Source organism: Taudactylus pleione, unplaced genomic scaffold (assembly GCF_031769625.1).
Source record: "Taudactylus pleione unplaced genomic scaffold, aTauple2 ptg000609l, whole genome shotgun sequence".
Taxonomy (NCBI): Eukaryota; Metazoa; Chordata; class Amphibia; order Anura; family Myobatrachidae; genus Taudactylus; species Taudactylus pleione.
Genome location: NW_028285011.1, coordinates 11,896,320 through 11,909,814, shown reverse-complemented (window position 1 = coordinate 11,909,814; position 13,495 = coordinate 11,896,320). Strand labels below are relative to the sequence as shown.

General features: G+C 47.9%; 1 protein-coding gene across 1 annotated transcript in view; it reads left to right on the top strand.

The window, feature by feature from the left end:
* LOC148480637 (sodium/hydrogen exchanger 2-like) overlaps positions 1 to 13,495 on the top strand; it is a 92,885-nt gene that overhangs the window by 41,526 nt on the left and 37,864 nt on the right. Inside the window, exon 3 of the mRNA XM_088454065.1 lies at positions 10,735 to 10,985. Coding sequence (XP_088310191.1) covers positions 10,735 to 10,985 — 251 coding nt within the window. The remainder of the gene's footprint in view (positions 1 to 10,734; positions 10,986 to 13,495) is intronic.

Sequence of the window (13,495 nt, the reverse complement as noted above, 5' to 3'; positions counted from 1 at the left end):
CGAAAACTATGAATGATAACTGCCAATGTGCGCTACCAGTTTGCAGTTGGTAGTTGCAGTTCATTGCCCGAACCTCCCGTCTAACCTGACGATAATGTCAGGTTGAACATGTTCGGGGATGAGGCAGGGAGCCCGGCACTGAACGAAATCATTCTTGATTTCGTTGTGTTTGTGTTGTTAACACTGAGCACACCCCTGCCGGGGACACACAGGATGATGTAGTTCATGGAACAAATCGTCCCGTGTGTACGGTCTTTAAGTGGAAAGCAAATCTGCACTTTTATTTATTCTTAAAATGATCAGGTGTTCTTTAAACCTCTGTTGTCCGTTAAGTATAATGGATATAATCCTATCTTAATTCCCCTCTTCACTGCGGGGGGGTCAGTTTCTCCTTCAGGGATAACTCTCCGAATGGTTTGTGCTCTTGGCAACTACCATAGCTTCCTCAGGGATACTGCTGTGCAGCTGTCAGGGAGTATAGACAGTAAGGGGAGAGATAAGAAAGGTGAGTGTGCGGTCACCTCTACCTTAAATCACTGTGGGCTGTCAGCATCTCTCCTTCAGGGATAGCTCTCCGCATAATTTATGCTCTTGGCATCTATTATATGTTCCCCAGGGACACTGCTATGCAGCAGTTAGTGTAGGTGGTGGGTATTACGATATATTGGCGTCTCCCCACACGTATACTCACCACTCCAGGGCCACTTGGTACAGGTGTCGTCGGTAATTCTGTTGTCCCAGGTATTATTTGGGATTAGTGTCCCAGATGTAATAGCATGCTTTGCCTAGTTCAATTCACTCATTTTGTCGTCAAAGTCTTTAAAAGTGTCCACTAGAATTTTTTGTCAATGAAGTAACAAGTTCAATATATAAACACTCAGACTGTTCTGCAGTGTGTAGCAGTCAGCAGTCTCGTACATACATGCAGATTATTATTATCGTTTTTCTACTTCAGGGTCCATAGGGTATCCACAGGATACCTTGGGGTATAGGTGTGACGTCAGTCGCAGGGCACCAAAGAGTTAAGCTTTCAGCCTCCCAGGATGCACTAGGTCCCCCTCCTATACCCCGCCCCCGGGCCAAGGCACCTCAGTTTAGTTTGGTGCCCGGCCGGAGTCGGGTGCACCTGTTGGAGTGGGGGCTAGAAGAGCCCCTGAAGCTTCTTCTTCATGCAGCTGTGGCTGCACATCTGGATGAACAGCATGGACTGTCAGTCCTGACGTCCATGCTGTCTTCCCTACACCCCGCCGGTACCAGAACGCCGGTACTGATCCGGGGATGCTGGTGGGCGTCTGGGGTCACAGCTAGCGGTGACCCCAGATGCTCCGGACCATGGCCGGATTCAAGGGGGACAGAGGTAAGCAGCGGGGTCCCGCGGTGGGTCCCCGCTGATCACATGGTCCTAAGTCCCAGGCAGGGGGCTCCCTGGGGACTGGCTGCAGCGTGGAGCCAGGCGACCAACCTGCGCTTCCACTACCCCCTGGGACAGCGGACCGCAGCAGAGCGGTAGCGCTGCGGCGTCCCAGGGGTTAAATGCATGCCAGGGGAGCGCGCCTTCCCTGTCTCACAGCCGGCGCCTCCCCCGCTGCACACAGCCCTCTCTGCATGCTGCCGACTGGTCCTGTGGCAGTGCTCCTCCCCCAGGCCAGCCTCCTCTCTGCTCCTCGGCGGCCATCTTCTCCAGAACACATGGTGAACGCTGCTGGAAGCGCTGGACGGAAGCATCGTGGTCTGGGTCCCCCCGCATACCTCTCCTCCGCTGTGGCTCAGGTCTGTGTATGCAGCGCTGTGTCCTACCAGGCCCTGTGTCTGTGTAGTTGAGTGATCAGCGCTGTTAGTGCAGGAATTGTTATTTCTCTGCATTGTATGTGACTGTGCTAGCGCTGCCTGTAACTTTTCTTCTCTAAACTGTCAGCTTTATTACTGTCCCTGTTCTTCTGCTAAAGCCCTTGCGGTGCGGTGCTGCAGGGTGGTCTCTCGCCTATTTAATACTTAATTGGTGAGAGAGGTCACATACGTGGTGCCATCATGTCTGAAAGTGATTTTCCCCTCCGGCTACAGTGTACCACGTGCAAAGTACCGTTAGCGGAGGGGGAGGGTAGCGCGGAGGGCCTTTGCCGGCAGTGTTTGTCCATGGCGCGGCCTATTACGGTTACAGCACCGGTACAGGAGCCGCCCTGGGCTTGTTTCGCTCAGGCGTTAACAGCTTTAGTGGGCCAGTTAGCTCCGCAGCCCGCGTTTACTCCGATGGGTTTGTCCCAGCAGTCTGTGGTGTCGTCACCCATGCAGGGGTTCCCACGACAATTGGTGGTACCCCACAGTCTCCCTATTTCCCCGCTCCCGGGTTCTCAGGAGCCAGCGTGGGTTAACTCCCTGACGAGTTCTGTACAGCACTTGTCGGATGTGTTGCAAGGGGAGTCTGTGATGCGGCCTCATAAAAGGCCGGTGGCATCTCTGTCCGCTCCTTATGAGGATGACGAAGGGACGTCTGATGATGGGGAGATTCTGGATCCTTACGATCAGGAACCTCTCCATACTAAGGACGCTGATGCTAAGTCCAAAGTATATATTCCTGGACTTATTCGGGCGGTCCGCACAGCCTTGGTGATTGAGGACGAAGTTCCCCCAGCGGCTAAATCTAAGTATGCCTTTTTCAAAGATGTGAAGGGCGATGCCACAGTCTTTCCTCTTTCGGGTCAGTTGGTGGACCATTTAGAGGAGGCGTGGAAACAACCTGGCAAAAGATACCAGCCGCAGAGACGCCTGGCGGTGGCTTATCCGTTCGCGGATAATTATTTTGCTAAGTGGGAATCCCCTCCACAGGTGGATTCTCACGTGACCCGTCTTGTCCGTAGTGCCACATTGCCGATGCCATCCATGTCCTCCCTTAAGGATGCTACGGACCGCAAGGTAGAAATCTGCCTGAAGTCCGCTTATTCCCTTGCAGGGGGGGCAGCACGGCCGGCTATGGCCATTTGCTGGGTTGCCAGAGCGATGGAGCGCTGGGCGGATTCATTAGAGGCTTCTTTTGAATCCGACTGTCCGGCCGAACAGGCGGAGTTGATTGGCAATCTCCGTGATTCGGCCACCTACATCAACGAGGCGGCTCTAGACATTAGTACTCTGGTGTCTAGAATTTCTTCAGCAGCGGTGGCTGCTCGTCGCACCTTGTGGCTGCGATCCTGGAAGGCGAACGCAGATTCCAAGAAAGGTCTGGAAGCGTTGCCGTTTACCGGAGAAGTTCTCTTCGGTCCGGATCTGGATAAGATTGTGGCCACGCTGGCGGCAGCCAAATCTGCTTGTCTCCCGTCGGCCGCTGCTCCTTCTGGTTCGGGACCATCGTCCTTTCGGTCATCTAGGGCCCAGGGCAGGCCCAAACCACAGTCGTTTCCTCGACAGGCTGGCCCTAAGAAATCGGTCAAGCCCCGGAAGCAGGCATGGAGTACCAGACGTCCGGCCCCCAAGCCAGATGACAAGCCTGCGGCCTGACGGTCTGGGCCTCCCTTTGGGGGATCCCAGGGTGGGAGGCCGCCTGCTACAGTTCGCCCAGTGTTGGTCGACCACTACGACAGACACTTGGGTTCTGGAGGTGGTTTCCCACGGATACGCCCTCTCCTTCCGGCACAGACCCCCGGCTCGCTTCTTCACCACGGGTCTCCCATCAGACCGGAACAAGGCTACGGAGCTGCGGAAGGTATTGCACACTATGCTCCAGGCTGGAGTTATAGTGGCTGTTCCATTCTCCCAGAGGGGCCAGGGTTTCTATTCAAATCTATTTTTGGTACAGAAACCCAATGGGTCATATCGTCCGATTCTCAACCTCAAAGCACTCAACAAGTCTTTGCGGGTCCCGATGTTTCGGATGGAGACCCTACGGTCCATCATTCTGGCGCTGGAACCTGGGGACTACTTGGTGTCATTGGACATACAGGACGCTTACCTGCATGTCCCTATTCTTTTGCACCATCAACAGTTCCTCAGGTTTGCAATCCGCAGCGACCACTTCCAGTTTCGGGCGTTACCTTTTGGCCTGGCAACAGCACCACGTGTTTTCACCAAGGTGATGGCGGTCATGGCGGCTTCTCTGCGGCTGCAGGGAGTCCGCATGTTGCCGTATTTGGATGACCTGTTATTGGTGGCAGGATCTCCAGAGCTCCTGTTACGCCACTTGGACCTGACCATTGCACTGCTGCAACGGCACGGCTGGCTAATCAACTGGCAGAAGTCCACTCTAATCCCGTCTCGGAGGATTCTGTATCTTGGAGCCTTATTGGACTCGGGACAGCAAAGGATCTTCGTGACGGAGGACAAGATCTCTGCTTTACAGTCAAGGGTGCGCAGTTGCCTGCACAGCCGCCGGGTGTCCTTACACTCGGCAATGAGGTTACTGGGCTCCATGGTGTCGGTGTTCGACATGGTGGAATACGCCCAGTTTCACTCCAGACCTCTGCAGCACCTGATCCTGTCCAAGTGGAACGGGCTGACTCAGTCTCTGAAGTCCCAGACGATTGTGCTCACCCAGGAGGTTCGCCTGTCCCTTGCGTGGTGGTTACAGACGACCCACCTCAACAAGGGACGTCCGTTCTGGGTTCCAAATTGGGTCCTGTTGACAACGGACGCCAGTCTTCGGGGCTGGGGAGCAGTTTCGGGTCCACACTTGTTCCAGGGCAGGTGGACGCCGACAGAAGCGGAGCTTCCAATAAATATCTTGGAACTCCGTGCGGTCTTCAATGCTCTCCAGCAGGCACAGCGGTTTCTCCAGGGTCGCCCGGTGCAGGTCCAGTCGGACAACGCTACCACCGTGGCCTACATAAACAGGCAAGGAGGAACTCGCAGTCGGGCGGCTCTCGTAGAGGTCTCTCGGATCCTGGTTTGGGCGGAGCGCAATCTTCCGGCCATATCAGCGGTCTTCATCCCGGGAGTGCTAAATTGGGAGGCGGACTTTCTAAGTCGCCAGGACGTTCATCCGGGGGAATGGTCCCTGCACCCGGACGTTTTTCAACTACTGGTGGACAGGTGGGGTCTTCCAGAAATCGACCTCATGGCGTCCCGGCACAACAACAAGTTGCCGGTGTACGGGTCTCGCACAAGAGACGAAGGGGCGTCTCTGGTGGATGCTCTGTCCGTCCGGTGGACGTTCCGGTTCGCATACCTGTTCCCTCCGGTCTCCCTTCTTCCACGGGTAATCCGGAAATTCAAACAGGAAGGAGGGACGCTCCTGTTGATAGCTCCCGCGTGGCCCAGACGGCACTGGTTCTCAGACCTTCAGGGTCTGTCCGTGGACAGTCCTCTGCGGTTGCCGCTACGACCGGACCTTCTGTCTCAGGGTCCTTGCCTTCACCCGGACCTGACTCGGCTGTCTTTGACGGCGTGGCTGTTGAGACGGCCATGCTGAGGTCCCGGGGGTTTTCCAGCTCTGTGGTGCGTACCATGTTACGAGCTCGGAAACCGTCTTCCGCGAGGATATACCATCGCGTGTGGCATACGTTCTTCCAGTGGTGTCGACCGAGAGGTTATGCACCGCGGGAGTTTCGTCTGTCTCGGATTCTCGCCTTCCTGCAAGCGGGACTAGATCATGGGCTTCGCCTTGCTTCTTTGAAGGTACAGGTTTCGGCCCTATCTGTCTGGTTTCACCGTAGGATTGCTACAATCCCGGATGTGCGCACCTTTATGCAGGGTGTTCTCCGCATTCAGCCGCCCTTTGTTCCACCTGTGGCGCCTTGGGATTTGGCTGTGGTCCTGAGGGCTCTCCAAGGACCGCCGTTTGAACCACTGGGCTCAGTGGATCTTAAATGGCTAACAGCTAAGACTGTTTTCCTTCTGGCCATTGCTTCGGCCAGACGTGTTTCTGAGTTAGGGGCTCTTTCTTGTAGACCCCCTTTCTTGGTTTTTTATGGGAACAGGGCAGTGCTCCGCACTCGGCCCGAGTTTCTTCCCAAAGTAGTTTCCCAGTTTCATGTTAACGAGGAAATAGTTGTTCCGGCCTTTAACTCACCGGGTCTTTCCGTGGGTGAGGCCTCTTTGGATGTTGTGCGGGCCTTAAGGACTTATGTTGACCGCACTTCTTCGTTTAGGAAGTCGGACGCTTTGTTTGTCCTCTATGGCTTCCGTAAAAAGGGTTGGCCTGCTTCAAAGCAAACTTTGGCAGCCTGGATCCGTATGGCTATTTCTGAAGCTTATCTTCATGAAGGCCTACCGGTCCCTCCTTCTCTGAAGGCTCATTCCACTAGGTCTGTGGGTCCTTCGTGGGCAGCTCGACGTGGTGCCTCGGCAGTTCAGATCTGCAAGGCTGCTACGTGGTCTTCTGTCCATACCTTCGTGAGGTATTACAGGTTTGACACCTTCGCCTCTCAGGATGCTTCCTTCGGGCAGCGGATTCTCCTTTCTGCACAGGAGCGTCCCCACCCTTAAAGGATACTGCTTTGGGACATCCCCAAGGTATCCTGTGGATACCCTATGGACCCTGAAGTAGAAAATATGAGATATGGTAAGAACTTACCCTTGTTATCTCTATTTCTACGAAGTCCATAGGGTTCCACAGGACTCCCGCCCTGTCGCACCTGTGCTGCAGATGGGCTTTGCTCTGGTCACCGGTTTTCCGTCTCCCTCTGGTGAGAATGTGATTCTTGTATGTGTCCAGATCTTTGTTCTCTCTCTTCCTTCTCCTCCTCCGGCCTATGGCTTGGTAACTAACTGAGGTGCCTTGGCCCGGGGGCGGGGTATAGGAGGGGGACCTAGTGCATCCTGGGAGGCTGAAAGCTTAACTCTTTGGTGCCCTGCGACTGACGTCACACCTATACCCCAAGGTATCCTGTGGAACCCTATGGACTTCGTAGAAATAGAGATAACAAGGGTAAGTTCTTACCATATCTCATATTATTTTTATGGCGCCACAAGTGTTCCGTAGCGCCTTACAAGGTGCATAAGTGAACTTACAGTAAAATACAATACAATGAAGGACAAGGACATGGATAATATACATTGATACATACTGTAGGTGGCCATAACACCCAATTAAGCAACAAAGCATAGGCACCAAGTGTTAGGTGTCCTAGTGGTGAGTAAGAAGTAGATGAACATAAAGTAAGGAGAAGCACAAGAGGGCAGAAGGCCCTGCTCGCAAGAGCTTACATTCTCAAGGGGAGAGGACCGATATATCTGCATGATATATCGGCAATGGCTGTACTGCAGGGCTGACCTGCTTTGTCTGCGAACAACGTTGTTCACAGACTTATAAAGGTGTACACACCTGCTGATCCGCTACAGATATAGCATTCTTCGAACAGTATATCTAGTAATGTGTACCCAGCATCTGTCACCTCTCTGTCTGCCTCTAGTATGTAGTCTGATATCGCATCACCAGATACTTCTACATCCGCTTTATAACAATTTAGGTTGAAGAGCCTTCAAGAACTATTATGTTCTTGTGTACTTGTGTATATTTGGCATGGTCACAAACTTATTATACTGTAGGTGCTGCAGGATCAGAGTGACAGCTCATACAGGGGTCTATTTATCAAGCAGTGAAAAGCATGGAGAAGTGGACCAGTTGAAAAGTTGCCCATAGCAACCAATCAGCTTTGAAGTAGCATTTATCAAGTACAGTCTATCAAATAATAGCTACAGTAGGAGCTGATTGGTTGCTATGGGCAACTTCTGTACTGGTACACTTCTCCATGCTTTTCACTGCTTGATAAATACTGCTTGTATCACAATGTTTTGTCTGTATGCATTCAGAATGTCGACACCAGAATGTCAATATGGTCTGAATGTCGACATTCACAATGTTGACATTGTAAATGTGGATAACAATGTCAACAGATGATTTTTTTAAAGATTGTAAGGTTAGGGTTAGGCTCTGGTTTGGGTTAGGGACACTTATCTCCCCAATGGAAAACTGCATGGTTGACAGCCAACTGTTAACATACTAGCAATGACGACATTTGACAAGTTGATGTTACCTTCCATTCAGAACATATCGACATTCTGGTGTTCTGAATGTTGATATTCTCAATGTTGACATTTTCTTACCACTCCCCGGCTTACCATACCACTGGCGTTTATCACTTTATTAACATAAAATGAAATCTTCCTTTAATTCTTTAACTCTTGGGACTTCCGTTTATCAGCAACCAATCACAAGCATTTTTCCATACTGGCCACTAGTGATTGGCTAACAGTGAAGGGTAGTCCTTATTCAACCATTTAAAATATATATATATATATATATATATATATACACACACACACACACATACATACATATATACACAGTCAGGTGCATAAATATTTGGACATTGACAGAATATACATATTTTGGGCTCTATTCACCACCACAATGGCTTTGAAATGACACAAACAAGATGTGCTTTAACTGCAGACTTTCAGATTTAATTTGAGGGTAATTACATCCAAATCAGGTGAACGGTGTAGGAATTACAACAGTTTCTGTATGTGCCTCCCACTTTTTAAGGGGCCAAAAGTAATGGGACAAACTAAACAATCCTAAATCTAACTTTCACTTTTCAGTACTTTGTTGCAAATCCTTTGCAGGCAATTACAGCCTGAAGTCTGGAACGCATAGACATCACCAGACGCTGGGTTTCATCCCTAGTGATGCTCTGCCAGGCCTCTACTGCAAATGTCTTCAGTTCCTGCTTGTTCTTGGGGCATTTTCCCTTCAGTTTTGTCTTCATCAAGTGAAATGCATGCTCAATCGGATTCAAGTCAGGGGATTGACTTGGCCATTGCATAGCATTCCACTTTTTAGCCTTAAAAAACTCTTTGGTTGCTTTTGCAGTATGCTTCGGGTCATTGTCCATCTGCACTGTGAAGCGCCGTCCAATGAGTTTTGAAGCATTTGACTGAATATGAGCATATAATATTTCCCGAAACACTTCAGAATTCATTCTGCTGCTTTTGTCAGCAGTCACATCATCAATGAATACAAGGGAACCAGTTCCATTGGCAGCCATACATGCCCACGCCATGACACTACCACCACCATGCTTAACTGATGAGGTGGTATGTTTTGGATCATGAGCAGTTCCTTTCCTTCTCCATACTCTTCTCTTCCCATCACTCTGGTACAAGTTGATCTTTGTCTCATCTGTCCATAGGATGTTGTTCCAGAACTGTAATTGCTTTTTTTAGATGTTGTTTGGCAAACTCTAATCTGGTCTTCCTGTTTTTGTGGCTCACCAATGGTTTACATCTTGTGGTGAACCCTCTATATTCACTCTTGTGAAGTCTTCTCTTGATTGTTGACTTTGACACATATACATCTACCTCCTGGAGAGTGTTCTTGATTTGGCAAACTGTTGTGAAGGGGTTTTTCTTCACCAGGGAAATAATTCTTCTATCATCCACCACAGTTGTTTTCCGTGGTCTTCCGGGTCTTTTGGTGTTGCTGAGCTCTCCAGTTCATTCTTTCTTTTTAAGAATGTTCCAAACAGTTGATTTGGCCACACATAATGTTTTTGCTATCTCTCTGATGGGTTTTTTTTGATTTTTCAGTGTAATGATGGCTTGCTTCACTGATAGTGACAGCTTTTTGGATCTCATATTGAGAGTCGACAGCAACTGATTCCAAATGCAAATGTCACACCTAGAATCAACTCCAGACCTTTTACCTGCTTAATTGATAATGAAATAACGAGGGAATAGCCCACACCTGTCCATGAAATAGCTTTTGAGTTGATCGTCCCATTACTTTTGGCCCCTTAAAAAGTGGGAGGCACATATAGAAACCGTTGTAATTCCTACACCGTTCACCTGATTTGGATGTAATTACCCTCAAATTAAATCTGAAAGTCTGCAGTTAAAGCACATCCTGTTTGTTTCATTTCAAAGCCATTGTGGTGGTGAATAGAGGCCAAAATATGAAAATTCTGTCAATGTCCCAATATTTATGCACGTGTGTGTGTGTGTGTGTGTGTGTGTGTGTGTGTGTGTGTGTGTGTGTGTGTGTGTATTTTTTTTTTTTTGCAGAGTTTACATTGTGGCTATACTGGGATGGGGCTTACAGTTGTATAAAACATTTAGGTGCAGTACCTCAAATTGCATGTTTTACCTGTATCTCAACTATACTAATATGATAAGAACATTGTGTCTGTCTGTTTGTTCCAAGTTGGCTCAAAAACTATTGAACCGATTTTCATTAAAATCTGCATCACTTTGTAGTGGAAACTCCTAGAAATAACCTGCACTTTGTTTCATCTCGATCCATCAAAGTATAGCTCAGCAATAACAGAAAAAAAATATTGACATCATCAATGCAAGAGATAGGTGTGGCACCATGCGTGTGGGGGGAAAGGGGCTTTGGTCTCGCGTTCACTTGAATAGGATAGGCTACATAGCTGTCTGTGCATATGGCACACAGTGACAGTGGTATGACTGGTGGGTGAAGGCGCTGCTGCCTTCAGTCTGTATAGCGTTGCTGGTCACGTAGGCCACTACCGCAACAGGGCCACTATGCAAAGCATAAAACTATAACACCTCAAATAAAAAATTTTTTGGCAGAAGTGATTTCATCTTGGACGAAGCCGCAGGCAACAGCTAGTAGTGAAATAAGTTAGCACAAACTCTGTAGAGAAAACTACTTTATTAGGAAGTCTCAAATATGTAATGTATATCAAATGAATACATTACAAAAACTTAATTTTGTGTATATTATGAATTTGATTGTGTATATTTGTTACAAAATAATAAACCTTTGACCATTTTTATTCTTAGGTGCTGTATAATTTATTCAAATCTTTCTGTGAAATGAGAACTATTGAAACAACTGACATCCTTTCCGGAATGGCTAATTTCTTTCTGGTGGGAATAGGAGGAGTTTTAATTGGAATTATTTTTGGATTTATCGCTGCATTCACTACCCGCTTCACCCGCAACATCCGTGTGATTGAGCCTCTCTTTGTTTTTCTGTACAGCTACTTGTCATACTTAACTGCAGAAATGTTCCACCTTTCAGGAATTATGGCGTAAGTAACTCATTAAACATGTACTTGGTATCTTCAAAGTTGTACTGTAGTTTTACTGTACTCATCATATTTGTAAAAAGCCTGGCAATGACTAGTATACCAACACTGCAAGAGTCAACATAGAATTGCACTTTGTTCAATTTCTGCCATTACTTAGCTCTGTAATGCACAGATCACTTTTCAGAATTGGAAAATAATACATATTTATAGATAGTCATAGATAAGTAAGATTTCTAGCCATATTAGTTATTTATTAACCATCTATCTCAACATTCATAAAAAGTGTCATTAACAATAGTATTATTAATGCTACAAAGAAGGAGAGAGAGGAAAGGGAGGATGATGTTTAGTGCTCTATTTAAGAATGTTATTTATTACTGGTGACACACCTACAAATATATTGGAGGGGGTGTGTGGTCTTGTGTCATGCCCCCTCTGCATGACATGTGTAATGCCCCCATTGCGTGGCAGGAAAGTTCCCAGTGCTTCTCAAATTGCTGGGATGTCTCCAGCCTCTCTCTGTACCGTTTGGCTGAGTGCTTCCCAACCTTTTTCACTCGCGGGTGGGACTGGGGGATAGTCCCTAAAAAGCGGGAGACACAAAAGGTAGCCTTTATGACATACAATGCAAGATACAAATATAGATTTTGTTTTGCACTTTTGCTTCTGGTTCTTAGGGCTCTATTTACTATAATCCGCATTTAAAATGCAGTTGTTGTGTGATATTTTCGCCTAAATTTGCTTTGCGAATGCTCTAACCCATTTCCACCTCTTCATTGGAAAGTAGAGATGTGACTGAAGTATGTACCTCTCTGCTAGACTCCTTTTTGATTACTCTTGTGTCGGGGTATATGCAAAATTAAAAACTGAAAGTACGCTCTGTAAACAGGCTCTGCATCAGACCCACAGTGATTATGCATTGCAATTATTCATCAATTAGGCTGTACTATTCAAATTTTATTATTTAGATAATAGGGCTTTCAATATAAAATGGCTGAGAACAGATAATGGCACATACAGTAATGTGCATACACACGGTCAGATTTTCCTTCAGATCTGTACAAGAACGATTTTAAAAATCATTCATATCTGAAGGAAAATCTGACATATCTGACATGTTTATCAGATGAACGAAGAGCGCTCCCGCTTGTCAGATAATGATATCTGACATCTGATGTGTTTGCAATCAGATTTGGTCGATTTTCATTCATTTTAATACAGTCAAAAATTGTTCGTAGTTCATGAAATTGTTGGTAAAATCGTTCGTAGTTCATCGTTCGTCTGGCAGATCTGACCGTGTGTATGCACCATAACAGTAAATTGTTGGAGCTTGGATTATGTACATGCACTCAATTAGACCAGCTTTCACTGCTGGATTAAACTTCTGTTCTGAGGTGCCATTATAAATACCAGTGGGATCCAAACTTTATGCTAATACTGCTAGCTGCAAATCATAATGGCCTTGTTAGCATGTGAGTACAGCATAGATCTAGTCAGTCTGTCTGAAGTAGCAGGTAATAAAATAACACACATTCAGTACAGGTAGGTAATTAATCATTGTCATGATGATCTTTTCTCTAAAACAAATACATTTTATTACTTTTCCCAAGTGCATTTTGTCAGTTTTTATTGCATGACAAGCTGTAATGGCCAGTCATTAACTACTCCATGTTAAGTATAAAAATGTGTTTGGGGTTAAAAATAAATCGAGTGCGGTGCAGTTAACCATTTCACAAGTATACACATGAATGCTGTAATAAGCAGCAAAAACAAAATTTAAGTGATATGCTGTCATAATGTAGGGGTCACTTGGCATCAACTGTGTTAGATAGGCAGTCTTCATCCTTTATTGATGTGTTGTGGGAACTCAGGGGGTCATTCAGACCCGCTCGCGAGCAAAGGACGCTCTCAAGCGGGTCGATGTTGTGCGAATGCGCATGCGCACGACGGAGGGAGCTCCGTCGTGCGCATGCGCGAGACCCGGCGAGCGATGAGGAATACGTTGCTCGGGGTCTTGCACCAAAGGGGGCGTGCTGTCGATGGTGAGTGACAGCACGCCCCCTTTGGTGGGCGTGCCGGGGGCGTGGCTGCCAGACGGAGGCATTCCCATGGGAACGCCTACCGTCTGAAGCCGGCCCCACTGACATCAGTAATGATGTCAGTGGGAGTGATTTTGGCTCTGATAGAGCCAAAATCACTCCTGGGCTTGCGCAGCGAGACCCTACCACAGGGTCTCGTCGCAAACCCGATGGTAGCGATGGTCTTGACCATCGCGACCTTCTTTTCGGCCGCTCGCATATGCTGTGGGTGGTCACCCACAGCTATGCGAGCGGCCAGGAGGCCACTCCATTTTCAGGTAGGAGGGCACTGATTCAGAGCGAGCGCTCTGGTCAGAGCGTTTGGCTCTGAATCAGGCCCTCAGGTCCTGATTCAGAGCCGGACGCTATTTGCGCTCGCTCATTCAGAAAAAGGGGCCGGATATTTAAATAGAGCTCGCTCTTTGCGGTCTG